Source organism: Stylophora pistillata, chromosome 1, assembly GCF_964205215.1.
Source record: "Stylophora pistillata chromosome 1, jaStyPist1.2, whole genome shotgun sequence".
NCBI lineage: Eukaryota > Metazoa > Cnidaria > Anthozoa > Scleractinia > Pocilloporidae > Stylophora > Stylophora pistillata.
Genome location: NC_142519.1, coordinates 42,064,007 through 42,091,867, shown reverse-complemented (window position 1 = coordinate 42,091,867; position 27,861 = coordinate 42,064,007). Strand labels below are relative to the sequence as shown.

Below are 27,861 nucleotides of genomic sequence, written 5' to 3'. Positions count from 1 at the left end.
CGATGTATTTTACGTAATTTCGCACGTTCAAGTGATCAGCTACAAGAGTGATAAAAGCCGACTGAAATAATTATGGGCATCTTACTCGTTTTTGTTTTTTTGGTGGCGCCGGATTCTGCATTGTCTCCACTGTCATCGTTACGGTCCTAACACAAAAAAAATTCACAGGTGATGTATCGCGCATTTAGAGATTAAGATGTACGATTCTGAGTTGCACTTAAACAACAACGGAAAAGTACTACTTCCAGCATTGTCAAAACAGAGACCCTGCTCTGCCATGTTTGAATCCGTGCATTAGTTTGGGGCACTGGGCACTGTATGTGATGTGACACATTATTACACATGCGTAGTCCTAGGTTATTCTGCGTGGTTCTGGCTTCACATTTTGACCCAAAATTAATGCCTCGAGGTATGAATAGGAGATCGCTGCAATGGCGGCCGATTGAGGTAATGGCGTTGCGTGGACAACATTTCGGATAAATTAGGCACAATTTTACCCTATATCTTCAAATGTCTAGGATAATCAAGGCACACGACAATATATATTTCATTTCTTTATTTATTTCGGCAAAAATAGGGGCAAAGTAGCGACTGCTGGCTTTTTTATTCTACTCGCAAATTATTTTGCGACTCCTCGGGAATAATTTTTTAGTCACAAACCTAAAAATTAAGTCACAAAAGCGACTGTATTGGTCGCAATTTCGATCCCTAAGAATAGTGTTTTTTTTTTTTTTTTTTTTTTTTCATCATGAGCCTCATTATTACTTACAAGTACCTACTAGACCTGTACTCAATATTAGCAATACTGTGTTCTTGCAGTCAATTGCAGGGCCTTACATTGAACCAAGAGCATGTGCTGCTGTAGGACAGGGAGGATTGTTATCGCTCTATGAAGTTGTGTTTCAGCAGTATGGCCTGACATGTGGACAGGTATGTTTTAAAGACTATTGCAAGAGATTAGTGAGGTTCAAAACTCAAACTTACTTACTAAGTGTATTAAGAGGTTTTTACGGGGTGATCATGTGGAAAACATCACAGAAGAAATAATGAGGAATCTCTAGTCACAGATATCACTATGAGCTGTTAGTAGTTTTATGACAATTCCATGAATTTCTAGTGAAAAACCTATTAAGATCATTTCATGGCCCAGGAATACTGCAAAATGAAAATTCATGGGGTCATTTTAAGCCCAGAATTTTCCAGTAATGGGGGGAATTTTTTTCATGACCCATGAATTTCTTTTAAGCCTGCTTTCTTGACCCATGAATTTCCCTTGAAAGTCACCAGAATGAATTTCATGACCCATTAATTTCTATAAAAGCTTACTTCATGACCCATGAATTTCTTTAAAGTCTACTTTCAAGACCCATTCATTTCCCCTGAAAGTCACCTAAATGAATTCCATGACCCATTAATTTCTTTAAAAGCCTATACTTTCATGACCCATTAATTTCCCCTGAAAGTCACCTAAATGAATTCCATGACCCATGAATTTCTTTTAAGTCTACTTTCATGAGGCATGAATTTCCCCTGAAAGTCACCAGAATGAGTTCCATGACCCATCAATTTCTTTAAAAGCCTACTTTCGTGACCCATGAATTTCTTTTAAGTCTACTTTCATGACTTAATTATTAGTTTCCTCAGAAAGTCACCAGAATCAATTTCATGCCCCATGAATGGCAATCAAATAATTTCAAGAAATCCTCAATATCTTGAATGTAAAGGTTTTAAGACAAGGAGTAATTTTAGAGGCTTAAGACTTTGGTTCACTAAAAGGTATGCTATACAAAATGTACCAAGAGATATACATAGTCATACATGTATATATACGTTTATCATGAAATTTATTATTCAAATGAAGTTTTAGTAAATCTTAACATTAATAGACATTTTTTCACAAGGTAGCGGTCAATTATGTTAATTGCAAATTGTCCCTCCTAGATTTGCTTTCTAACCTCAAATGCCTCTTGGATTCCATATATAATCATAAAAGTTTTTATTGTGATGTAAAAAGTCTCATGTTGACAGATGTGCCAAAATCATAGAACATAAATATAATCATAAACATGGGAACGCTTCGGAATGTGCAGAAACAGGTGATCATCAGAGTATATCTTATATTTCCATCTGTTTTAATAGTGAGGGTTAAACACATCTGAAGACACATTCAAAGTTGTGATTGGTGCGCACACGGCTTGTGTTATTTCTCACCTTTGCTGTGAACACAACTCAAGCCAGGGTTTCAAGTCTTTGTTTCCTCTGCAACTTTTGGCCACAAATTGTTCATTTGTAGTACATTCAATTCTACATACTCACCCGTATCCCACTTTTCTTTCTCAGAGTCAGTGTACTGTTATCACACATTTTCAAGCATGAGTGTAGTGTCCAAGCATACACTGTAGTTTGTAGTTTTTTTTGTTTTTAAATTCTTTAGCTTTATAGTTTTTTTATTTTATTTTTTATTTTTTAATTTTTTAGGTGTAAAGTTTATAATTTTTTTCAGTTTCAATTTTCCTGCTATTTGACTTTTTTGTTTTGTAGTTTTTAATTTTTTTTTTAGTGCCTGTTTTGAGGGGGGGGGGGGTAATAAGTGATATTATTGTAAATTATCTGATTATTTTGTGTCTAAAACCTGTAAATGAGCTTGACAGCTAGGTGTTTTGTCCACGGTAAGTAACGTTATTGTTATCGTTATGAAATACACTGAATATTTATCATAACTAGAATTATTAAGAAAAATTGATTGTGCTTTTCAGGTGCTGATAACAAAACAGGGTGTTTCTGATAAATACTCATTGGATAACTTGAGATCAACAGTGGAGAAGTTAATCTCTATGAACTGTATTCCCATTATAAATGAGAATGATGTGGTAGCATCCCCTCCAGGCATGGATCTAGATTTGGCTGGGGTGAGTACAATCAAATCTATTTTACAGTTTATGGTTTGAATCTACAATTGGCAACAAAACTGTTGACACATTGATCTTTTCAACCCCTAATTGCTTCAATTTTATTTTCTGTTTGTTTCAATTTTATCTCTTTTGCCCTCGCTACAGTAAGTTCACCATTTTGCCCCCTCCTCCCCCCCCCCAAATAAAAATACAATATGTGACCTCTCACGCAAAAACCTTCCTAACAGTAGCCATTCGAACAGTGAACGGAATGGCAAGCGAACGGCCGATGAACAGCTAGGAAAGCTGTTCGAAACGGATACTGTGAACGGATGAACGGCTAATTAAAATTTTCAAACGGATGAACAGATGAACGGCTAATTAAAATTTTCGAACGGATTAGGTTGAATGGATTAACGGCTAATGAAAATTATCCAACAGATGAACGGCTAATTTTTCGAACACTGAGATGAGCCTCACAGATGAGATCGAATGGATAAACGGCTAAGCAGTCAAATAAGTGATCGCTTGTAGAAATTGTTTGAACAGATGGTTTTGTCAAAACGAATGCCGACACAGGCATCCCAAACTCTCGTCTTGAGCCAAAGCGAAGGATTATTTCATGAAAGCGTCACACGTTGGGTGACAAGGTGTTAAGTAACGCGAGGTATTTGACACAATCTGTGAAAAGATGACTTGAAACGAGTTGAAACTCAATTGTTTGAATAACTCGACTTCGCTTTCGGCGCATTCAAATGGATTATAATTAATATTTTTATTATCGAATTCGACCGATTAAGATAAGGTACAACCAAGGAACTTGCACGCAAAAAGCATACGATAACTTCAGTTCGGGTTTAAATTGCCATAATCCCAGCTTCCCTGTCACTCCATCAAAAATGTGTTGCCTAAATGGTAACTGCTAACAACTTGTGTCAATTACCGCCATTTCACACAATCACTAAATGGAGAATTCAACGAGAGAAGATATGGATTGCGATCACACTGAAAATGTTTCTACCATGGTTGCCAAAGTGCCAAGTAAACGGCTGATGAATTTTCTTGAACGGATAGCTCAATTTACCGTTTGAACGGATGATGAATATTCAAGAACGGATAGCTGGAGGCATTCGAACGGATTATAAATATTCAAGAGCGGATAGCTAGAGGCGTTCGAACGGATGATGAAGTTTCTTAAATGGATAGCTCGAACGGTTTGAAAGGATGATGAATATTCAAGAACAGATAGCTTGAGGCGTTCAAACGGCATGCCAATCCAGTCGAACGGCCAATGAACAGCTGGTGAACGGCTAACTGTTTGGAATGTTTTCCCGTGAGAGGTCATATTGTATCGTGATTTCATGAACATTTGGCTGACATTGAATGGGGGGAGGGGGGATCTGTTAATTGTTTATAGTGCGATGGAAACAGGACTGTTACTCTTCACAAACATGATATGTCAACTAATTTGAATGCTGATTGTAGGGGAAATATTAGATTGTGTATTCTGATTGTTAAGGTGAGGGTAGACTTGAGAAGCACAGTTGTAGGCAGTCAGGCCGACTGACATTTTGACAATCTTAGCAGAAGGTCATCTGATCATCAGAACACTGACAAAATTGAGAACAATCACTGAATCCTCAACATGACAGATACAAGTCTGCAGGTGTTCTAAGCGTGTATGAATCTTAGCTGTAGATAAAATTTTTGGAGCAATTTTCAATTATTGTGTGCTGAAAGTAATACGGAATTGCTTTGGGGTTTTACTTAACTTTCCTCTGTGACTTCCTGATGTTACTGTTAAGCTTCAACGTAAAAGTGGATTTGATAATAACGTGACTGTTATTCCACTGCTCTTAAAAAAAGATTCGATTCTCGTTGTTTTCATCAGGTGATAAGTGTAAAGGACAATGATAGTTTATCTTCCTTGCTATCAGTGGAAATGAAGGCAGATTTTTGCTGTTGATATTATCAGATATACAGGGCATTTACAGCGGCCCTCCCGACTTGCCTGAGTCTCGCCTTCTAGACACATTCAGGCCAGCGGACGTCAGTAACATTGAATTTGGAGAAAAGTCACGTGTTGGCAGGGGAGGCATGGAGTCTAAAGTGAAAGTGTGTACTTCCAGTAGTTTGAAACAAGTTTGCAAAGAGTATGAAGGGGGAACTTTAGAAAATTGACCGTCCATGAGCGAGGATTGTTAGAGCACCGGATACTCTTTAAGGGGAGGTCAGGTAAATTTTATTGGAACGCAGCATTGAAATTCCCATTTGCAAGGAACAAGTTGTCATTCAAAAACATGGTGAAAGACCAATCTTTTTGATTCAATAAAATCACAAAAAAGTACAAACGAGAAAGATACTAAATCTTGAGGAAAACTTCAAGGCAGGCAGACAGGTACTGAAATTTACATGCAGCCAAATCCTTTCAATTTTGGACTATCCGTACACAGCTACCTCTTTTCAATTATTCTCTGAGTACATTTTAGTTACCGTATGGCCTATAGTGCCGTTTTTAAAATTATCTGTAGTTTGAAAATCTCTGTTTTCAGTGGAGAATTTTTTCGGATTAGTATGGACGCAAGGCAGAACGATGACAGAAAGTCACAGCACGGTGTGAACGGGGCTTAATGCTAAATTTAGTACGAGTCAAAAATCGTGTTATGATTCCTTTACAAAGGCAAGTTTACGTTTGAATCTTTGGGAAAGAGAGATCGAAACAGTTTCGCAGGACGTGTCTTCGATTTGCTCTCAGAGAAAAAGGTTTACAAAATAACGATGAATTATTTCAACTCTCGTAACTTAACCATTTTATTTTTACCTTCTTTATGGCTGTTCAGGCTGCAGCCTGGGTACCAAAGAGCGCTACGAGTGTAGTTATAGCCAATGGTACAGGAAGTGATTATGTCATTCGTCAAGTCCTGAATAGCCGAAAAGTTGGAGCATTCTTCATTATGGTCGAAGAACCAGGGCCATCTGTAGAGAATCAGGCTGCGGCAGGTACGTCAGATTGTACCTTAGTCCATGTCATCGTCATGTTGTAGTTTACGTTATAGTGATTGGTTGGAAACTTAAGGCAGCAGGCCAATCGGAGAGCGCTTTATATTAGATCGAGACTTGATTGCGATACTTTTATGTTTAGAATTCTCAAACTCTAATGGCTATCTGATACAGAGTTGATCTCGACCTTAACTTAAATATTAAGAAACGCTGGAGGGACAGGATCCTGAAATCAAACAATTAAAGAGGAGATTGGGATGTCCACATAGGGTTCTGTGAAATTATTGATTTTAGATGCCAGATTGGGGGCAGTTTTTGTAAAAATGCCATATCAGCGTTTTCATTCAGTGTGCATCCTGAACTAGATACCGAGTGTTTTTAGTGATTACAGTGTCTGGTTAAGCCTTTCAGTAACTTCCCCCATTCCCCCCTCCCTCCTGAAAATTTGTGGTAACTCGCGCGTGATGATATTCCAAGTGGTCCAGGTTGATCCTGTGACTGTAAATTTGCACCTTCTTCTCGGGATATACTAGTTTTATAGAATTGCTTGCTGTAATTCTGCTTTCCTTTTTTTCTGCGTAAATGTGTTTTTAGGTTTCTTTTATTAAATCGCTTTTTTCATAGCTCGCAAAGGGGTAAGAGCTCTGCAAGCACTGACCGCTGACCAGGTACGGCTGTAGACTATTGAAAATGCTTAAGGCGGAACAGTTGTATGCTATTAATTTAATTCCATGTTCAGGTCTAGCCTGCAAAGCAGGCGGAATCCTTTTGTGCTGTTCAGACGAACGGAGGCAAACGCGAGGCGAGCGTGAAGTAACACGTTTCTCCCCTCACACGCGACTGGCACTCCGCGCTTGTCTCGCGCTTACCTCCGTTCCACTGATAAACGCCAAACAAATAATGTCTGTTCAGCAGGCTTCTTTGGACCATTTCAAATTATCCAGACTTATAGGCAAAAAAAAATGCACGGAATGGTTGTCGACGAGATGTTTGACCAAAAGAACCCAGAATTCCCTTTGGTTGAGGGGTAGTGTTCGGCTTTTGCCAACATCTTCTCTCTCTTATTGCCTCGGCCTAGGTTTAGAGCACGACTTGAAGCTGAGTCTTCTCGCGCCTCATGTATCATTTCAACATTCAAACGTCACGCGCAGTACTGTAGTTTAAATGATGCGCCTTTGTTTTTCTTTTACGTGTTTTGTCTAGCGGGTCAGAATCATTTACAAATTAGCCGACCTTCTTATCGAACGCAAGGATCAAATTCTAGATGCAAACTTCAAAGATCTGGACTATGCTCGGTTTGAGAGACACTTAAGTGCCCTTATGATGGACAGATTACTTTTGACACCGTCCGCCCAAACTTGAAAACCTTTCTCAGGGACTGAGACAGATTGCGAATTCCTCGCACAACATCTTGGGTCGTGTGCTAAAACGAACCAAAATCGCTTATGGTTGAAAGCTGAAACAAGAAACTATTCCAATTGGAGGGCTTCTTGTGATTTTTGGATCTTGCCCAGCTGCTTTAGTGCAGGTACAGCTGTAGTAGGTTTAAATGTTTCTCATCCTATTCCTTACAAAGTATTGTAAGATTTAGAAGTTGACTTACCTAGTGTTTGGATATGAAAAGTATTTGTCCGTTCGTTCGTTTTGTTTTGTTTTGTTTTTTCTTTTTTTGTGTGTTCCTGTTGACTTCTTCTTGATCTAAAGTAATCTGAAAACATAAAAATCCTGCTTTTATAAAACCAGGGATTTTGAGCCTTACCCATGGAAAACGAAAGGGATTTTTTGCCTCTGGTTTTGTTTGTTCATGTATTTGTCTCTTCATAAGCTGGAATTTTTTTCTCCAAGGTGGCCTGTTTAGCCATCAGCACAGGCAACGGTTTGCTTCTGAATGGTGGTAAAGAAGCTTATCACAGCAACAGATGTCTTCACAGTCTTGTTGCAGAGGCTTTGTCCATGTACGTTCCCCCCTCCCCCTCCCCCAAGCTGTCAGTTTGGTAAGTTTTGTGACGGTGCTTAGGCTGATTAGCTGACACTAATCCAACATCCTTGTTGTTTTTTCGCCTCAACAGACGTCAGTAAATGTTTACAATTTTTACTGTCATTTGTAGAGAGAGTCAAATAATTTCGTGATAGTAAACCGGCAGCAGTAACTTTTTCTGAAGGATTAAAACATTAAACGGGCCCTTATAAACTTTTCATACATCAATTTTCTGCTCTCAATTTAAACTTTCTATTGACTACCATTGACTGACCTCCTCGCAGCCATTGACTTTGATTCAGAGTTTTACTGCCTTGCAATTCACTTCGCACGCTGAATGTGGACTAATTAGATTTCAGTATGTCTTTGATGCTCTCAGTAATTACTCAGGGATGAACTTCGCAATTCTTTTGCTTTCCAAAACATGAATAAGCAAAGTGGGTACCCTGTTCCAGAAGTTCTCTCAGACCGCTTTTCGATTGGGTATCGTAAAACAAAACTCAAGTAATCACAAGGAGCCAATGATGGCTCAAATAAAAAAAAGCAAGCGGTTGAGCGACCATCTCGCCTCTGGTTGTAGTTTTGGATCCGATTGGTCGAGGAAGTGGTACGAGTTTTCTGGACCAATGACAAGGCGCAGTAAATTAAACCAAGATGAATACAATTCCGAATTTCTTTTCACACTCAAGTGGAAATTACTCTAATAAATGAAGCGCGATGGTACGAAGAGCGTTGAATTGGGAAGGTTTGGCGTCTACCCTTCCTAAACCTCCTCTCCCTTCTCACCGGCGATCATTTCTCGTAGAAGCCGTGCCACAGATCTGTGATCGAACTCTGTGAGCCGATCACACCCGTGTCAGTCCTGTAGTCTTTATATACTGACTGTGTAAATGTTATTCTTACCTTTAGGTCAGTACTCGAGAAGAGGTAAATCATCTTAATCAGTTGGATAAATACGTGGATGTAATCATCCCTCGAGGCTCCAGTGAGATGATTGAGTGCATTCAGACAGAGCAAAGAAATTCCTGTTCTTGGCATGCTTAGGGTATTTGCCACGTGTATGTCGACAAAGACGCAGATCTTGAAATGGCCACAAAGATTGGTGAGCATTATACAACTCATTATTGTACCTCATGCTTGGTGAAAAAGCGTTTCATTGCCGATTCTGCTCGTTTTTTAATTGGAAGTAGTAATAACCCACGATTGCATTCGTTGTGCTTAACTTCGCTCGGTGATTGGTCCAAAAAACTTGCAGCATTCTTCTAACCAATTATCCTTGATTCGGGTGCGATTAACGCGACAAGAATCCGCATTCTGCAATCTTCAGCGATAACTTTCTTGATACTACTTGTGGTGCTTGTGTAGGGATCAACTTTACCACATGGATTTACTTTACTTCAAGGATCGTGAAATACGAAAATTTTGGCTTTTTTTCCCAAAAACCATTTGATAACTCCCGCTATTCAACTAGATGTTTAAACGCGCAGAACGTATTCGGCCCAGCAAAGCTGAAAATGTTGGTCATCAACGAATATATACCGAGATCTCATGGGTAATATCCTTAAAGTGTATATGACATGAAATTTTTTTTTTTGTTTTCTGCTAGTTCGATATATATAACAAACGGTTCGAGAGTTAAAAATCGTTGAAAATAATTATAAATACATAGTTTTCGTTTAAACTACGCGCTAAGTTGGCTTGAAATTTGTCCCCTCGAACGCGCGGCCAAAAGGTCACGTGAACTTTACCTGTGACGTCAGGTTGTTTGACTCAGTAGACCACTTTCATAAATGGCTGCCGCATTACAATTCTTTTGTTTACATATAAATTTGACAGGGTGGCCTCGTTCTCCAGTACAAAATTCACAAGAATACATTATCTCAAGCGAGGCCACTCGGGAAAATTTAAGTTTAAACAAAAGAATATTAATCCGGCAGCCATTTATGAAAGTGGTCTATGGCGGAAAAGAATAGGCCAGTACGGAAAGGTGGACGTTATTGTGTGGCTGGGGCGCCCAACAATAGAAGCTGTACGAGTACCAGCTACACACCAGGTATTTCGATGCACCAGTTTCCTGTAAATCCAACAGTGAGAGCCCAATGGGTGAAATTCGTGCAGCGGCACCGAGTTGATTTCGGCGAACCTGTTGCCAAACATGCCTCGTTGTGTTCGGCTCACTTTGAGCAAAGTTGTTACGAGGGCAGCTTGGCATTTTCGCTGGACGGTATGACGCAGATAAAACGGAACAAAGTTCTTATCAAGGGCTCTGTTCCAACAAGACATGCAGTTCTACCAGAAGGTCCTGAAGTTCTGACAGATCGCAAAAGGCGACAGGTAAGCGTTTTCTCGTGATCTCCGATCATAAACATTAACATGTGTAAGTTTTTCTGATGTAAATAACCTATTCTTTTGGAAGCATTTATGTGTAAAATGTCCGTGTCTAATTGCGGTTTTGCCGTGCTGAAAGCAAACTGAACTGCTAAAACCTATACCTTAGTGAATCATCAACATGTTCACTGGAGTTTTGAGTATTGATTTATACAAGCTTTGTGATCGTTTCGAATCCTACACATAATCTTAGCAAAAGCAAGGGTGTCTTGTGCTCGATATATTTTATCAACCAGGATATTTTATGTTTTTGCTGCAGCTAAGGCGTGATGCCTTTGCAGACTTTCATGAGTCAGAGGCGAAGAAAAAGAAGGTTGATGAGGCCAGGGAAGAATCAATGAGTAACCTTGTAGATGATCATGATGATGATACAAATGAAGAGAATCCGTTCAACATCGCAACAGATGTGTGCATGAGCCCAACTGATGAAAGTTCTGGCAGCACCAATACCTCAACTGCTACTGTTTCTGTTATCACTCCTTTCACTTCTCCAGTTGCCTTGACCTCCACCAACAATACCTGTGCTACGCCAGTCAATACAACACCATCCCCCAACGTAACACCATTGCAAGGCAGCTCTTGTGTAGATTGTGTATATAAATCCAAATTAAAAAATCAGAAGAAGCAAACTATACGTCTAAGGAGAATAGTAAAGGAACAGAAAAAGGAGATAAGAGAGCTCAAAAGTGTGAGTGCTAAACAAAACCTATTTATGCTTTCTTGTAGCTTTGTATAATGGCGAAAGAATAGTATCCATATTGAACTTGATTCAAGTGTTCCTAGTGCTACTCACTCTCACTAGTACTGGATAATTTATTCCATCTTGTTTGTTTGTTATTATAGAATGTAATTGAAACAGCATCTGAAGGAGAAATTGATGTGCAGGAGGAAAGTGGGTCCAAAGATTTATTTATCTGGTCAAGCACTGGGACTGATACAGATATGGCAACAGAGAATGAGGATGGGGACTGGAGGTCACAGGCAGGAGGTTCCACAGAAGCTGAAGGTACTGAGGATGATGAAGAGGAAGAGAATCTCTCAGAAGAAAGCATGGAAAAAGATATCAGGTGAGACTACTATTGTAGCTTTCATTGGAATTATACCACTTGCAAAAGTGGATTGAGGCACTTAGGGAGTTATGGGAATGGACAAAGGGAAAATAGCCCTTTTTCCCATCCATAACTCCTCATGTTCATCAATTCACTCTCATATCCAATCTTCTCTCACTCTCAAAACATATAAGTAGCTACTGGGTTCTTTCCCTTGTGTTCCAACCATTATCATACACAATCTCATTTTCAGATTTTCATGTGTTCGCTCATCTAAAGTAAAATTTTCTAGGCACATACTGGCAAGCTTGCATTTTAATGAAAACCTCAGAAGAGAAACCCAAACATCAAGCGATGGAAAAGAATACATTCGGGTGACTTATCCAAAATTTAAACTGGGAGAAGAGGTTGTTAGAGAGGTGGCATCTCCACCTAGCTATGGTAATTATTGACCATTATGATTTTAAAAGTACAGTGGCTACACTGAACTAAGTGTAGGAAATGTTATGCTCTTTTGTTAAGAGTCAGATCACTCTTTTTACCATGATAAGTACTATTGACCAGCATCTTGTGTAAAGGACTCTGCTTCACCTTGTTTCCTTATATCTGATAAAACACTGTTGCACGTTTTTCAAATGACGTCGACATTTTATATGAATTGGGCTGTGATCTTTTCAGGGTATGTTGACACACTGAAGAATCTTCTCTTCACCTTGCCAAAGGCAGAAATGAAGAAAGTAGATGGGAAGTATGCAGCAAGGGTACCAGAACCCCTCAACCAGCAGTTCCCAGACAGAGTAAATAAAGAGGATGCTGTAAAGTTTTACCAGGCAAGAAAGGCAACGAAGAAAACGTCACTATTTCCACCAGGTTAGTTTGCTTTGACTCTTCAAAGCTCATGAAGCGCAATGTTCAAATATGACATAATGTTCTACGTACCAACTGTCATGCAACCTTGTCCTCAGGGTCTATCTTCTTCCCACCCACTAGAACTGGGGAAAAGATAGACCTTGGGAACAAGTTTGCCATCATGGTAATGCACAATGTGATTGTCTCCACGGAGGATATCTTCTACATGTTTTTTCCATAGTAAAAGGATGCTAAACAAACAAACTAAAAATGCACTAACATAATTAAATAAATTTATTTATTTTACAGAAGCAGAGCAGGCGAAACTACAGATGTCTATCAGTGACAATACCTCAAGCAGCAGTCAACCCACTTCAAGACGACCTTACAATTGCTCAATATGACAAAAACCATTGCGAAGTCACAAAAGCCGTTGCAAAAAATAAAGTGACCAAACTTTTGTCACAGGAAGGTTTTCTGCGTGGTACAATTTTCCTTCTTACTTTAAATTTTCCATGCCTGCATTGCACTGTACTCATCGACTTACAATATTTGCACTGTACCTACAACAAGTTGAAATTTTAAATTTAGTCAAACTAGTGTGCATGTAGAACCTAAGCTGTTTCTGGTTCACAGTCCATACATTACCAAACAATAGAACAAGAAACAACCACCCATGAAAATCAATTTGAAAATTGTTGTTTACCGAGACAATCAGTGTAGAACAATCATGTCATAGGTTTGATTACGTGTACTATGCTAGTCTCTGTCATGAGCAGCAGCAAAACCTCTGGTATTAATTTTTGTGACTGGTATTTAGTTCTGATATTATGGTAAACACAGGCTGGTAGTGGTCTTCTGTTATCCCAGCCCATGTAGCCACAAAGCCACCTTGTGGTCCATCGGTATGCAACAGCTCTAATGAACCTAGAGTAAAAGCACAATGAAAATTATATAGGAAGGTGTGTAAGAATGCTCTACATTACTACAGGACCCTGCCTTTCACCTCCCCATGACACACACATTCAAATAAAAAATATTTATGTTTAGGAATTGATAATGAACTGCAGGGCATTTCTCAAGCTTACATTTTCCTACAAGCTACTTTGCAAGCAATCTTATTAGTTCCTGTTTTATCTTAGGTCAGTGCATCAGATAAAAGTCCAAGTAAATGCAAAATCTAACTTAACTTGGTCAACTTTTATAGCTTGAGGTGCCTTAATTTACCCTGATTTATCTGAAGCTTAATGTTTTATGCCCAGAAAAGTGATTATGCTAGTTTACACATTGTATGTTTTTATTTATGTTTTTACTAAAAATGTACTGACTCGTTTTCTGACTCCACCTCGGCGACGGTAAGTCCCACCATCCTGGTTTCTCAACAAGGGAGCCACTTGGAGAAGAAATGCGCGGTTCCTAATCGCATCGTAGTCCTCGTGTTGTGTGATGCATTTTATCCGTTCAATGGAACCATCAAAAACCATCTTTGCAGATGAATTTGTTACCTCTCTGCAACATCGAAACTCCAGGGAACCAACTAACGTCCCGGTATTACATTGCTTGCAGCGACACCTGAAGAAGACAGCAAAAATGAATTGTTGTCTAACAAAGATTTGCTATAAGCATATATACAAGGAATTTTAAAGGACCAGTTTTACTAACCAGGAGTCTACGTCTACAGTTCTCTCGTATCTAGCCTCCAGAGTTGACGGGGTAAGTCCATCAACATCGGTTTGTTCGCTCGAAACGCCAGTTTCTTCGTCGTTCTCGTCCGCGAGCGGCTCATCTTGATATGGAGCTATCACACCAGTGATAACTCCCCATTCCTCTTCAGAACTGTCGCGTATTCCACAATCCATACTTTCTATGGAGTCAGACGACTCAATACTCTCGGAATCGCTGGACATTTCGAAGCGTGAAACGATAGAATTGAGCGAGTAATCACAGCGTGTTACAAGGAAAACACTGAAAGTTGTTGACCTTGCCAATCATAGGATCAAACAACCTGACGTCACGAGTCCCAATTCTCGGCCCAGTCTCCGGGAACAATTTTACACATAAATTTAGCGTGTTTCGGGCGCTAAAAATCGACGAAAAAAATTGTTTCATTCATTTTAAACTCTCAAACCGTTTATTATACACATGGAACTAGCTATCAACGAAAAAAAAAATTTCGTGTCATACACTTTAAACCAAACCGTTCTTCAATGGCTTTCCGTTTTGGCTTAATGATTGCCGAGACAAACATTTCGTTGTGGGTGATCATGCTCGTACGGTACATCTGTTAAACTTGATTTTTTGGCATCGATCGTCTGTATTTTGGTTGCAGTATACTCTATTATTCCTTTGTAGCAGTGGATTCCAAATGTGACTACCCTGCAGCTTGCAATGCTATGGAGACTCTTTTAGTCCACAGGGATCTTATCAGGTCACCATTTCTGGGACACATGCTGAAAGCTCTCAGGGAAAAAGGAGTAAGTTATGAATTTTTGTGTTATTCTGCGCAATTGAATTTATTTTTTTTTTGTTTTTGTTTTTTTTTTTCATCGCTCTATGCGTTTAAGCGTCAAAATCACGAAATTTGACAAAACTATGAAAACACAGTTTTGAGTGAAATTGAAGCGCGAAGCTGTTTTATTATTATTATTATCATTTTTTTATTATTTTTTTTTCAATCAGTACGCTTTTTTTGTTCGTCGCTAACCTACGTAAGTTCGCTCATTACTCATGCTGGACAAAATGTGCGTCCTTATTAAGACCACCAACTTACCAACTGACTCCGTTTGCTAATTTTGTTCTTATTTCTCGTATTAATTTTATTTGTTTGTTTAATTGATTTTCTTTTGAGGTGATAGTTCACGCCGGACTCAAGTTGGTCAAGACTTTACCGGCTCTGGCCAAGACTACGAAGAAAGAATACAGCGAGTTAGAGTGTGCAGTGGAAGTAGTCAGGACTACAGAGGAAGCCATTGATCGCATCCATCAATTTGGAAGCTCTCACGCTGATAATGGTAAGAATATCTTACTTAATCTCTTCGTAATCAGGGTTCTTCTCAGCTCTGTTTTGATCGCAATGATTTCGCGGAGCTATGACAGTGTGATGAAGATTATATCAGTGTTTCTGGTAATTCTCGTGATATTTAAGAGCTATTCACTGAGTGAGGGTGGCTATGCAGCGAGGTGAATATCCACCGCTAGCTACATGTAAGAAACTTTAGTCTTTCAATGTTAACGCCACGCGCCATTTTAATTTGCCGCATATGTTGACTAAGCGTTTGCTAAAGTTTTCATTATAACAATTCAAAGTCCGTTTGTTTCCAGTATGGGGCATTTTTTTCAATGATTCTAAGGTCCGTTTTTAGAGGTCATTTTTGTAGGCCATCTGTGATGTTTTGTATGTTTGTTTGTTAGTTTGTTTGTAAAAACCTTAAAGAGAACCTTCGTAAGCTGCGCAACGCAGAAAAATATAGACAGCTTAGTTATGTTTTCCAAGTTTCTATGTTATACTACATATTGCTCAGTTCACAAATTTGTAAGCCGCGCAAGATGCATTTATGGTTTGCGTTGTACCGATTACTAAAAGCCCCTTATCAAAATATTTTATTTTTAGAGGGGACTGCTGATCACTCTCTAAAAGCTGTGGATAGTGCGTGTGTCTTCCATAACACAAGCACTAGATTTTCCGATGGGTATCCCTTTGGCCTGGGTAAGTATGAAACAGTGTGCTTAGCTATTACAGGAACACAATTGCCGTTAATTAGGTAAAATAAAAGATTCAGTTCGTGGAGCGCAAAATTGATTAGTGACCCGATGGGAGGAGAAATTTGCTTCGGTTCCAGTAACAAGGGTTCTAGTTACGGAGTGTGAAGGGTTAAAAGATTATCCCGAAGGGTAATAAAAATCTTGTTGAATTTTCGGGAGACTTGAAGCAAAAAAAATGTAACTTGTGACGATCCTTAATTGGTAAAAAGGGATACTTTTGCTCATAGATATCAGAGGTCCGGGAAACAGGTTGCAGGCGCGCAACTACGGCAGTTATGGGATTGGATTTCTTATTTTGACACCGTGATGATGATGACATCCTCCATTCCCAGTGTTCTTCGTGTAGCGTGGCACCTTTCGTATTCTTTTTATGTAATCATTTGGAATTTAGAAGCTTGTAAACCTTTAACTTCCATCATTGACTTGGGGCCCGTTTCTTGAAGGTACAGTAAAATCAACGGGCCGGTAAAGCTGTTCTGTTTTTGCGGCTACTGTTTCCTATAGGAGGAATATGTTGTTATTCAAGGTGGGGTTTCAGAAGATTTGTAAATTGTACAATAAAACTATCAGCTAAAGGAACAAAATGTACTGGTTAGAGTGCCAGAACCTGCGAATCTATTCTCTAAATTTTGATTGTAAAATATGGCTTCGGGCCTGTTCAGTTAAGGGGACTTTCGGAAAACGGGCCCCAGAATTTCTCCTTAGGGAATTATTTATTGATCCAATACCAAATTCTCCGAACTAGTTTCATACTAATTGTATGGCTGCCTGTGAGGAGAATTGCTAATGATATCTTGGGAGTGAACGGGCTAATCTAATGAAATACGCAGAGGTAGGATTTTTCAAAGACGGTGGGAAGAGGGATAGGGACGCTGTCACGAATTTCCGCGCTCTTATGTGAAATGGCTCATACTGCGTATTTACGCGTTTGCATTCAAGCAGGTAGAATGACGAACAAGTGGAGTATCTAGCCACGGAAAACATATAATGCCATGACGATTCTTTGGATTTAGGCAGTTTTCATAAAGTGATTCTGAAGATTTGAATGCTGTTGACCTGAAAAGGTCGTTTTACAAAGGGAGGGGAAATTATGCGCGCATCGGGACTCCTACCTTCCAATTACACCCGTGAGTCCATTAGAACCTTGAAACCCCAGTATAGCTCCAGTGCTTTGGTCGTGGATGCACTTTGCCCGTTTTTCTACCTGTTGATTATCGTGGGTTTTCTTGCCCCGCGTAGGAGCATAGTGTGTCGCGGAACTTGCTATAGGTAGCGGGGATGGGAATTCATCGAGTCCTTCAAAGGTACAGGATACTAAATAAACACCATTATTTTATTTAGGTGCTAAAGTAGGTATCCGCACGGGTCGTATCTATGCCCGGGGTCCTGTGGGTGTGGATGGATTACTGACCGCTAGATGAGTAATGACTGGCCAGGGACACACAGTGGATGACTTTGCTGATGGAGGCCTGCTCAAATATCTTCACGAGACCCTCCCGATTGAAGGCACTCCTCAGGATTCTATTGACGAAGAAATGACTTCGGATAATGGCGACAGCGAAGTAATACAGAAATAATTACGTAATGCTAAACGTGTGCTTCAGTTTGCGCACAGTACTCGTTAAACGAGTCAATGTTATACTTTTGATGAGCGTATGTTTTGAAACGTCCCGCCCAAGAACGTATTATTATGTTGAATTAATTTAACGATTGCTCTCATGCTTGTATCTCAGTTATCCGTTTTTGTTATCCAACTACAATCCGTAGAGTACAAATAACGCCAAAGACGAGTACAAATATCATGCGGTATTTGTACACCAGAGAACCCGTTAGACAGGTTTTCTCGCATCGCGCAAGCGAAGAATTGGATTAAAGTTACGGGAAAAAAGATGGCGAACAATTTGAATCATATTTCTGACGACGAAGAGTCGAAATGGATGGCAAATATAGATTTAAGTTTATTAGTTGAATCGAACGAAGAAAAAAAAGCTAGACGACCAGGAAACTTTTTGATTTATTGAAGAAAATAGAAACAGGAACACGACAACACGTCAATTCCGTCCCGCCTCCTGAAGTAACAGTTTGGCGGGTTGGATAATAAATAACTCGTCAGACGTTTGGTTGTGTAGTATCGCTGAGTATTTTTACTAAATACGGCACAACTCGTAAAAATACTCAGCGAAAATACACTACAAAACGTCTAATAAGATGTATATATCTTATTGCTAGACACTGTAAAAATATCACTGACAAGGAACTTTTTTCTCTGTGGATAGCTAAAAGCGAAACCCCATTTTTAAGAAAATAGGAATATTTAAAACTGTTTGGTTGGCTTTGCGTTCGACTTAACGCAATCTTGATACCTTGTTTCCGTTCTTGTGCTCCATGCTCAAGCGATACTGATGAATATACCGTAATAATAACTGTACGTTGACCCCAATAGTTGACTGTCACGTTCTCAGGAAAGACTATGCAAAGCAGAAAACCGGACTTTTGATTAAGGATACAAAACTGTACGAGAGTTTTCGTGATAATAATAGTTGTTATATTGGTATTACCGAGATGTTGCTGTCAACCCCGAGAAAGCAAGATATTGGTTTACTTCGTAATTCGGTTCTTAAGTCAATCCCGTGCGTTTTCCACGATTGTCCGCGGAGGAAAGGGGCAGCTGAAAAGTCCCTGGTCCTGATGCCTGTTACAAGAACATGCACAGTTTGAAAATAGTTCTTAAAGCAGACTCTGTGTGTGTTCGGGGGGAGGGGGGAGAGATAGGATTTCTGCAATCAGTTCTGACATGTGGAAGATGCATAGGACACAACTGTGCTATTTTAGCACGGTTATCGTTATCAGGCACAATGAGAATTACATGAAGAATATTAATAAATAAAACGGAACCGAATCGTCGAGACAGAATCGTTACGACATCAATGGGTTCTCTGCATCTTCTATTTTCTATCTGCCCTTTCGCCCTCCCTTCCGCTCCCCACGTACAAAACAAAGATCTGGTCGGCTTGCTGACAAGTATTATTATTAACAGAGTTTCAACTAGCAGTAGCGTATTGTAACGTGAAGAGTATATTCTCTTGCGAAATACTATTTATTAACAGTTTTATCACCGATGAATGAGACAGGTTCTACGTAACAGAGACTGAATAATGTAACATTCAGAATAAAACCCAATGAACGTGTGATAAGTTCCTTTCTTAGCTGGTGCATATTCGCTCACGTTTAAACCAATCGTGTTCAAGCGAAATTATATGATGTGAACCTGTATATGAACGGATCTTGGACATCACTGTCCGCCTGTTATCCTTTTTTTTCCAGAGGTAACATTCATAGTCACGTCATTTGCAGCCTGGAGACGAAAGATTCCGGTAGCCCAGCTAAAGATAATACGGTTCTTCACTGCAGTGTCAGTACGCTTTCCCCTATTCTCTCCCAGATCAGAACATGTGGACCGCTATGTAAAGAAATACTGCAAAGTAGTAGAATAATTATAGATTTATTCTTCAGTTTAAACTTATCTCACGATTGTTCATAGAAGCCAAATGTTCATATCTTTTCTTAATTAAAGTCGACATCGGAGATGATACTGATCGTATAATGAGTCATAATTGTTGATCACGCCCTTCAAACTGCCATACTACTAGCCTCGGTCGGATGATGAAGTAGAATTATTGCGTCTCACTATGAGCCACACGTTGGTAAGTATTCCTTCGCTGTTTGCTTCGCACTAATTAAACGGAACAAAATGGTAAGGACTAGAACTAACTTGCCACCGTGATACTGGAACATGTGACCATTGGACCTTACCACGTAGTTTCTACTGTAGCACTGTATCATCTGTGTGAGTCCTAGGAGTCTTATTCCTCTTTGTCTATATCTTCCTGCGTAGTAGATGATGCCCATGGCTGGCGTTCTCCTAAACAAGGCCGTGTGTAGAAAATTACAGCGTTAACATAACAAGTGTGTTCCAGAACACTATCCTCCAATCTTCTTGTATCTAAATGAGAAAAACAATGACAGCCTTTAAGCTTGCGGAATGGACTACCACTGTAAACAGTCGAATGTACAGGGCAGAAAAAGTGCAGATTCAGTTTCAAAACAAAGCATGAGTGGTTGGTTCCTTGAGGTCCCTCTTATACATGTCTACTTACTGGGTTATAAATCCAGGAGCTGATGAAAAGGGTGGGGCAATGTCCAAATGATCGACAGCGTAACCAATAGCATTTAAACCAGAAAATTCAACACCCAACACCAGGAATATAACACTTGTTCTCCTTAGCCAAATATATCTTGTTGCCACTATAAATATTCCAGCTAATAAACCTATGGACAGAATCGGAGAAGATTCATCTTTAAGTGAATCTTGAAGTCAAAATTTCATCCCCCATCAAGTGAGGTTTACGCATGGCTCGCATACATCTCTCCACATACGCTCAGACTATAAGTTTTGAAAATTTGAAAAGTTTGTTTTGACTTAAATGGAACGCCATAGATTGGCGCGCGCGAAATACCACAAAAACGATTCTACAATAAAAAAAACTTTTCATTTCTTTTCTCAAGTCAGAACAAGAAACTCACAATTCATCGAAAACATTAATTATTTTCTATTTTTTTTTTTTTTTTTTTTTGCAACAAAAGCGAAGAATGTTCGTTTGTTTTTTTGTGCGCAATAAAGGCGTACAAGAGAACCAGAGCCGGATGGCTTTTTCCCGACCGGCTCACGTCAACCCGTCCAGCCCTGCACACGTCAGCTTTTGGTACACTTTTCTATGGGATTGCGCGAGCGGGCCAGACGGGTCATATGATAATTTTACTAATCCCTGCGACAAAGACGATCATATGCGAGCCTTAACAGAATCATAGTTTATGCTACTGGCCTTAGCGATTGCTAACTACTTACAGATATACAAATGTAAGTATTACCCGCCCCGTAGAAAATTTTCCTTATTGTACCAACTTTACAAATCTTGTATCTTATGAGCATATCAGCTGTTATTCTTCCTACTGGACCTAGAATGGCTTTAAACAAATACGGACAAGCTGCTAGGAATCCGGCCAGTCTGAAACGAGAAAAAAAATAGACATTATCTTTGCGTCGGCAGGTGAATTCATAACTTTTATGTACATCCTAAAAAAAGCATACATCTCTTTGGTGGTTTTGATAATGTTTTCTTCGTTTAGCTTTGCATGTCTTAGTCTTGCCTAATTTCTATGAGAATTTCCTTTAAGGAGATGCGGAGAAAAGGTTACTGGTAAGGCTCATTTTTTCAGCGTCTCGAGTTGGCCCGCCTGACCAAGACCAACAATGTGGTAATTAGAGAAAAAAAAGCAAATTTAAAAACTGCCAGGGAGCTGGATTAAATCAAAGTCATCAACAATGGATATTTCTCATTTCACTTTAATCCATGGGTTTTAAGGACCTTAATCACAAAATAATGCTCTCAAAAACAAACATCTGACAGAGTAATGGTAGCAAATTTTAAAATTTCGACTATTTCAGCAATATTCCCTCGTCATAGATCTAACAGAGGGTAAATTAATGCTCAAGACTTCTTCTAAACTTTTCGAAACTCGCCACAGTTGCTTGCCTAACTCTAGAGAATCATAAGGAAAAATGCTTATTGTTTGACTTTGCCGCAGATGCCTGATCCAGTAAGGTGACAGTTTTGATGACAGTTTAATGACATATTACAATATTACAAGAAATATGCACTGCCTGCAGTCAGCAAAGGGTAGTCGAGGCGGGCAGTGTTTAATACATATATTAAAAAATATGAAATAAAAAAGATTTACAGAGAAGAGTTTCAAAATTCTAGACAAATTACACCTCAGGGCAGGAAACTTTCTTTTCAATTCACTTGTCCCTTTGGACAAGTGTAGTGTGTATTTTACTTGTGCGGACCACAAAACTCCTTGTCCCAAAAAATCGGCAACAGCAATTTAGGGTTTCAAAAATCCTTTTTTATCAGTTCAACAATGCCCCAGTTAAGTGAAAACCAATGGCGACGCTGAGCGAAGAAATCAAATACACAGCTTGCACAAAAAGAAAAGAAAGTTTATTTCCTAGGCTCTTAGTTGTAAAATACGGGAAAAAATGATTTAATACTTATCCAAAGTCAGGCAACGTTAGAGCTCTACAACTTAGGCCTAGTTTATACGTCGCTTCAGTCGAATTTAATTCAGACCAATTTAATTCCATTAAATTCGTCGTTCCTTCGACGTAAACCGTGGCGTGGTATTATGCGTCGAAATCAATACGATCGAATTTAATTCTCTTCCCAAATGCAGTGCCTCGGGTCGCTGCGGGCTCGCCAAAATAAATTGAAATACATTAAGAAAATGTATGCATTTCATTCGACGCGGCGCTTGTGGGACGTTAAAACTGAAGACGCGTTATCGCTATTTTATCCGTCTTACCAAGACGGATAAAACGTCAAGGACCAATTTAATTTACCAGACGAATTTAATTCGTTGTAGACGTCGCGCTATCGTCAAATTTAATTGCTTGTGGGACCTTGAATTAAATTCGACTGTAGCGCGACGTATAAGCTAGGCCTTACTTGTCCAATCGCACAACTTCAATCATCTTTTTCCTTGTCCGAATGGAAAAGTTACCCGTCTCGGACGTTCGGACGGGCCAAGTTTCCTGCCCTGCAACTACATTAATACATTTAAGATAAGGCAAGAGAACAGAACAAGCTGGGGTCTTATAGTTGTGCTATTAAAGTACACAAATCAATATAATCGTCATACTTTTCGAGTCTTTGGAGGAGGAAATCATGAATTTTACTTTTAAAATTGTATTTTGATAAGGTCCAAATTACATAAAACAACTTTGTGTTCTATAATAATTATGTGGTTGCCATGACACCAACACATGAGAATTTTAACAGTGAGAAACAGTGATAAGAGTTTCCATCAGAAGGTCAACCAGCAAAACTAACATGTATTGTAAATAGTAAAGGAGACAAAACACTATTAGATATGGTGTTAATGCTAAAGTAATCTAAAATTGTGGACAGAGAAACTAAGTTGAGGTAACAGCTAAATGCAAGCTTGGTGTTTGTCTAAGCCTGTGTATAACTGTACAGCATGTATATGTCACACCATTTTGACCCCTACTTCATTCTTCAATGTTGTTTTATAAGTGACTGTGGTTTTTTTTTTTTTCTTGGATAACATTGATGCTAATGTACATGTACTGTAGATTAGTTTTATTCACATTATTTATAGTGACTTTTGATCCCAAAATGCACAAGTACTGTGTTGAAAACAATACCATTAATACTCAGTGTAACAGTATAAGACTGCTGGTTTAATTAATAGTACGAGCATATACAACTTTGTAAGGGGTTTTAGGAGGGCTTATAAATAAAGGGCCTTAATTACAAACACAATGTATATATCTAAGGGAGCTTAAATTTACCAGAACAGAAACACTTTGATAGAAGCTGTGGCAGCACTCATCAAAATATGTTTTACATTTGAGAAATTGAATTCATTTCCTTACATTTGGAACAGAATTAAATTAAAGCTTAACAACTTGAACAAATTAAGCTGGAATGTAACAAAAAAGTAGTTCAGACCTTTAGCTTGAAGCTCATCTTTTTTCTTAATTATTAAAATTTTAATGTTGAATTCGAAGCTGTGAGTGAGGCTTCCAGCTTTGTTATAATTAAAACAAGAAAAACCATATAATTTTATCTCAGCCAGTAAGAAGTACATTATTATGAAATAACAACATTGACCACGCTTTGTAATGGCAATTATGATCTGCCTGGACAATTAGATGCTACAAATGTTTTTTTACTGATGCAAATTAAATGATCTCTTTTTTTTTAAATGGCCAGAGCAGCAGCTGCTTGTGAACCACTCGATGTGGTTATTGCGAGTTGTTGGTTTGCGGCAAGATTATCAAGTTGATTTTGAAAATGGCCATTTCTTACCTCTTGATTGTGTTTTTTATTTTCTTGAGATCTCCAGACACAATAATAGCGTTCAAAAGATATATTTTAAAAGTGAAGACAGATTATAACGACTCAGTTTTACTTCCTTTAAAAGGAATAGACAGCATTCTCGTCTTCTGACTGCTTTCATCAAACTATTTGATTCCGAGAACACCTTCGCGACGTAGAAAGGAATGACAAGGACACATCAAAACCAGTTGCAGACACTTTATCTACCTATAATCATTCTAAGCAGTGTCACTGAATGCTGTTCATTTCTACTAATTCATTCTTCTTTTTCTCGTCACCCGGTTCCCACCCAGCGTTTAAGCTCCACTTTCTGCATATAAACACACACAACACACGATTCTCCCATTCACTCTGAGGAAGAACTAATGCTCCAAACGTCAGCTTTTTAACTCTTTTAAGGTGGTGGCCAATTTAAAATTTCAACTTAGTTGATAAAACCAAATTACCATGTTACCCCAACCGACGCAGCACCACAGTTTCTTTAGAAACTTACCTCTTTTATTCCTTAATTCTCACATTTAGAAAACGGAGGAGATTTAAGTATGTTGAAGTCATACATGTTTTTACTCAGAGTGTTTGGAAGGTGTATTTAGTAAGCTCAAATAACAAATTGTAGAGGAATCATGATCATTTTTTGCTCAGGTTGACCGAGGACAGTAATAAACAGAACACTTAACTGTCCGAGAGAAACACAGGTGCATGATGTTGTCATTAGTAAGCTTGGAAAGAAATTAGTGAAGGACCCAATTTTGTTTATTAATTCAGTTGCAGCCTAAGCATACATGTGAGTCATTAAGTTAGTTGTTAAACACACGTCATGGTTTTTTAATTGTTGTTTAACTGCAGCTAGAACTGAAAATCTTTTCTACAGCTGACTACATGACTTTTTGTATACTCTTTCATCAACAATTCCGAAAGAGTTATTTGAGGCCTGATGCTCAGGACGATGTCAAGGATTTCCTAAATTTTAAAAGGAATTAATAAAGAAATGATCTTTTATAAGATGTTAACTTACTTGAACCCTATTCAAATGGTTCCAAAGGTTGTACTTCATAGAAATCACAGACAAGTGTAGCCAAATCATCTGCTCTTCATTGTGTCATCTACTATAAAAGATAAAACAAAACTAAACTAAAGCAAAAACACACGAGGGAAATAAATTCAATTTTTCATATCCTTATCAGCAAATGTGACTGATTAACTGTTGTTCAGTTATAACAGAAGATATAGTTTCAATGTAGCAAATTTGATCTGCAGATGATATTCAAGCAAAGAAACGATCCTCACAAGTAGACTGTAATTCATATACTTATTATAACCAATTGCAGAAAAGAAACCAGAAAACATTCAGGCTTTGAAAGGATTCGAGCCCCTGCCTCCAAGATACTAGTTGAGCTGTCTACTACCATTTTGAGCTGCAGGTGAAAATTAAGGAATGAAACGGTCCTTGCTCAGGTGGCCTGGACACTACAGTGCCAAGACAGAGAACTGAGCCATGAAGCCTGATTCAGAGCAAAAACTAAGAACAATTAACTCATTTTCCCCCAAAAGCTAAAAAGGAAAGATTTTCAACAAGGGTTGTCATAGGGATGCCCAGCATCACTACTGAAAGCTTAATCCAGTAAGGTTGAAATTACATAAAACATTTTGTGTTGACTTCTATAATAAATATGTGGTTGCCATGACACCAACACATGAGAATTGTAACAGTCAGAGAAACAACTTAAACAGTGATAAAAGTTTCCATCAGAAAGTCAACCAGCAAAACTAACATGTCTTGTAAATGGTACAGGGGACAAAACACTATTAGATATGGTGTTAATGCTAAAGCAATCTCAAAATGTGGACAAAGAAATCAAGATGAGGCAAGAGAGCTGTCTGTCTGAGCCAAATATATGTACAACTGTACAGCATGTATGTCACACCATTTTGACCCCTAATTCATTCTTTAATGTTGTTTTACTGGCAACTGTTTTTTTCTTGGATAACATTGATGCTGATGTACATGTATTGCAGATCAGTTTATTTCACATTATAGTAACTTTGGACCCCAAAATGTAACAAATACGTCTGTATACAAGCTCTGCACTGAAAACAATATCATTAATACTCAGCATAACAGTATAAAACTGCTGCTTTAATTAATAGTCTGAGCATATACAACTTTGTAAGGGGTTTTAGAAGGGCTTATAAATAAATGGCCTACTTCATTCTTCAATGTTGTTTTATAAGTGACTGTGGTTTTTTTTTTCTTGGATAACATTGATGCTAATGTACATGTACTGTAGATTAGTTTTATTCACATTATAGTGACTTTTGACCCCAAATTGCACAAGTACTTTGCTGAAAACAATACCATTATAATACTCAGTGTAACAGTATAAGACTGTTGGTTTAATTAATAGTACAAGCATATACAACTTTGTAAGAGGTTTGAGAAGGGCTTATAAATAAAGGGCCTTACAAACACAATGTATATATCTAAGGGAGCTTGAATTTACCAGAACAGAAACACTTTCAATTGATACAAGCTGTGGCAGCACTCGTCAAAATGTGTTTTACATTTGAAAAATTGAATTCATGAAAATTTCAATTCATGAAGCTCTTGATACATTTTGTTTCTAGTACACACTGTAAGTCAATATATATATTGTTTTGTTGTGTAGTATTGCTGAGTATTTTTACAAGTTGTGCTGTATTTTGACGAGTCTGTAGGGCAAGTCAAAATACAAACAATGAGTAAAAAACTACTTAGCGATACTACACAACAAAACATCTAAGACGAGATTTATTGCTATTTCAGTGTGAGAGAATTTTGCAGATATTTCTGGAGTACAAATATCGCGTGATATTTGTGCTTGCACGTATTGCACGTTATTTGTACTCTTCAAAACACAATTGGATAATAAATATATCTTACTAGTCAGACGTTTTTTGTGTAGTATATTGCTGAGTATTTTTACGAGTTGTGCTGTATTTTAACTAGCCCATAGGGCAAGTCAAATATAAACAACGACTAAAAATGCTCAGTGATTCTACATAACAAAACGTCTAATAAGAGATTATTATCCAACACGCCAAATTGTTATTTCAGTGCGGGCGAATTTCGTGGACATTTCTGAAGTACAAATATCGCGTGATATCTGTATACTCGTCTCGCGCGTCATTTGTACTCTACGAAGCACAATTGGATAATAAACGTGCATCATACTGACGGACCAAACAGCTCATTTTATCGATTTCTCGCCTCACTTCATGACCGATACTGAGGGAGGTTAAATGACTTTGCACTATATTTCGATGGAAGAATTTAGAATATTTAAAACAATCGCCTAAATTTCGTGGTGTTTGTTGTGACTAACAAAAAGCAAAACGAAAAAATCAAAAGGTTGCATGGTCTATGTACTTTGAGTTGTCCAACAAGGTTAGGTAAATGGACTGGAGGTCATTGTTTTGTCCACCAATCCATTGCTTGGTGATCAGTTCTTTCAACATTTGTTAAAGGATAAGTACGCAGTGGTACTAATAAGATACATGTCATAGACATTGAATAAGTTGAAAGTCTTGTTATTAGACCTCACCTGTCGAAGTATAAATTCGAATTTTCATCCAGGAGGGTTTGAAGTTACTTCCCACATCCGATGTACAGAGTGAAGAGGAGAATACTCTTTTTTTAGAAAAGGTTACCAAATGTAACACAGCTGTCGAAACCAACCGTCCTGACCGTACAGTGCGACATCAATACTTTCATTATTCAATCCACAGCCGTCCGCCATTTTGAATGTGGTTGCTAGGTAACTGAGTCGAGACGAAGTCATGGCCAATCAGAAATAAGAAACCGCGTTCAAAGAAATCTTTGCTTTTCATTGGAAAATCTGGATTTTGGAAATCCAGATTTCGGATTTTAAGGTGATTCCCTCGTTTTGCACTGCGCAACCTTTTCTGCTCATAACATTGCGACA

At 38.5% G+C, this 27,861-nt stretch overlaps 2 protein-coding genes, 1 long non-coding RNA gene and 1 pseudogene across 4 annotated transcripts; 2 read left to right on the top strand and 2 right to left on the bottom strand.

The window, feature by feature from the left end:
• Positions 1-133: 133 nt before the first annotated feature.
• Positions 134-19,507, top strand: LOC148742607 (delta-1-pyrroline-5-carboxylate synthase-like; annotated as a pseudogene). The gene is made up of 13 exons (XR_016000295.1): positions 134-447; positions 820-930; positions 2,757-2,909; positions 4,783-5,006; positions 5,732-5,891; positions 6,516-6,559; positions 7,095-7,419; positions 7,737-7,885; positions 8,779-8,971; positions 14,508-14,629; positions 15,004-15,166; positions 15,766-15,861; positions 17,259-19,507. The product of XR_016000295.1 is annotated as a delta-1-pyrroline-5-carboxylate synthase-like (transcript).
• LOC148742609 (uncharacterized) lies at positions 9,436-12,626 on the top strand. The gene is made up of 6 exons (XM_088757774.1): positions 9,436-10,203; positions 10,517-10,945; positions 11,101-11,324; positions 11,599-11,747; positions 11,985-12,176; positions 12,465-12,626. Exons 1-6 carry the CDS (start codon positions 9,826-9,828, stop codon positions 12,557-12,559), a joined length of 1,467 nt encoding a protein of 488 aa, XP_088613900.1. The 5' UTR covers positions 9,436-9,825; the 3' UTR covers positions 12,560-12,626.
• On the bottom strand, positions 12,432-14,303 carry LOC148742608 (uncharacterized). The gene is made up of 3 exons (XM_088757784.1): positions 13,818-14,303; positions 13,484-13,727; positions 12,432-13,082 (listed from the first exon to the last, which is right to left on the bottom strand). Exons 1-3 carry the CDS (start codon positions 14,060-14,062, stop codon positions 13,074-13,076), a joined length of 498 nt encoding a protein of 165 aa, XP_088613910.1. The 5' UTR covers positions 14,063-14,303; the 3' UTR covers positions 12,432-13,073.
• Positions 19,508-20,083: 576 nt separating the features above from the next.
• Positions 20,084-27,661, bottom strand: LOC148742606 (uncharacterized). Its single transcript, XR_016000284.1, has 4 exons — positions 27,481-27,661; positions 24,915-25,005; positions 22,484-22,580; positions 20,084-20,983 (listed from the first exon to the last, which is right to left on the bottom strand). It is a non-coding gene; the product is annotated as an uncharacterized LOC148742606 (long non-coding RNA).
• Positions 27,662-27,861: the final 200 nt, after the last annotated feature.

What these genes read in the sequence shown, in the direction of transcription:
- LOC148742609 (XM_088757774.1), top strand. Translation starts at nt 9,826, where the DNA reads ATGGCGGAAAAGAATAGGCCAGTACGGAAAGGTGGACGTTATTGTGTG. An exon ending in AGATAAGAGAGCTCAAAAGT is followed by an intron (nt 10,946 to 11,100) that starts GTGAGTGCTAAA and finishes TTGTTATTATAG; the next exon opens with AATGTAATTGAAACAGCATC. An exon ending in AGCATGGAAAAAGATATCAG is followed by an intron (nt 11,325 to 11,598) that starts GTGAGACTACTA and finishes AAAATTTTCTAG; the next exon opens with GCACATACTGGCAAGCTTGC.
- LOC148742608 (XM_088757784.1), bottom strand. Translation starts at nt 14,062, where the DNA reads ATGTCCAGCGATTCCGAGAGTATTGAGTCGTCTGACTCCATAGAAAGT. An exon ending in ACTGTAGACGTAGACTCCTG is followed by an intron (nt 13,728 to 13,817) that starts GTTAGTAAAACT and finishes TGTCTTCTTCAG; the next exon opens with GTGTCGCTGCAAGCAATGTA.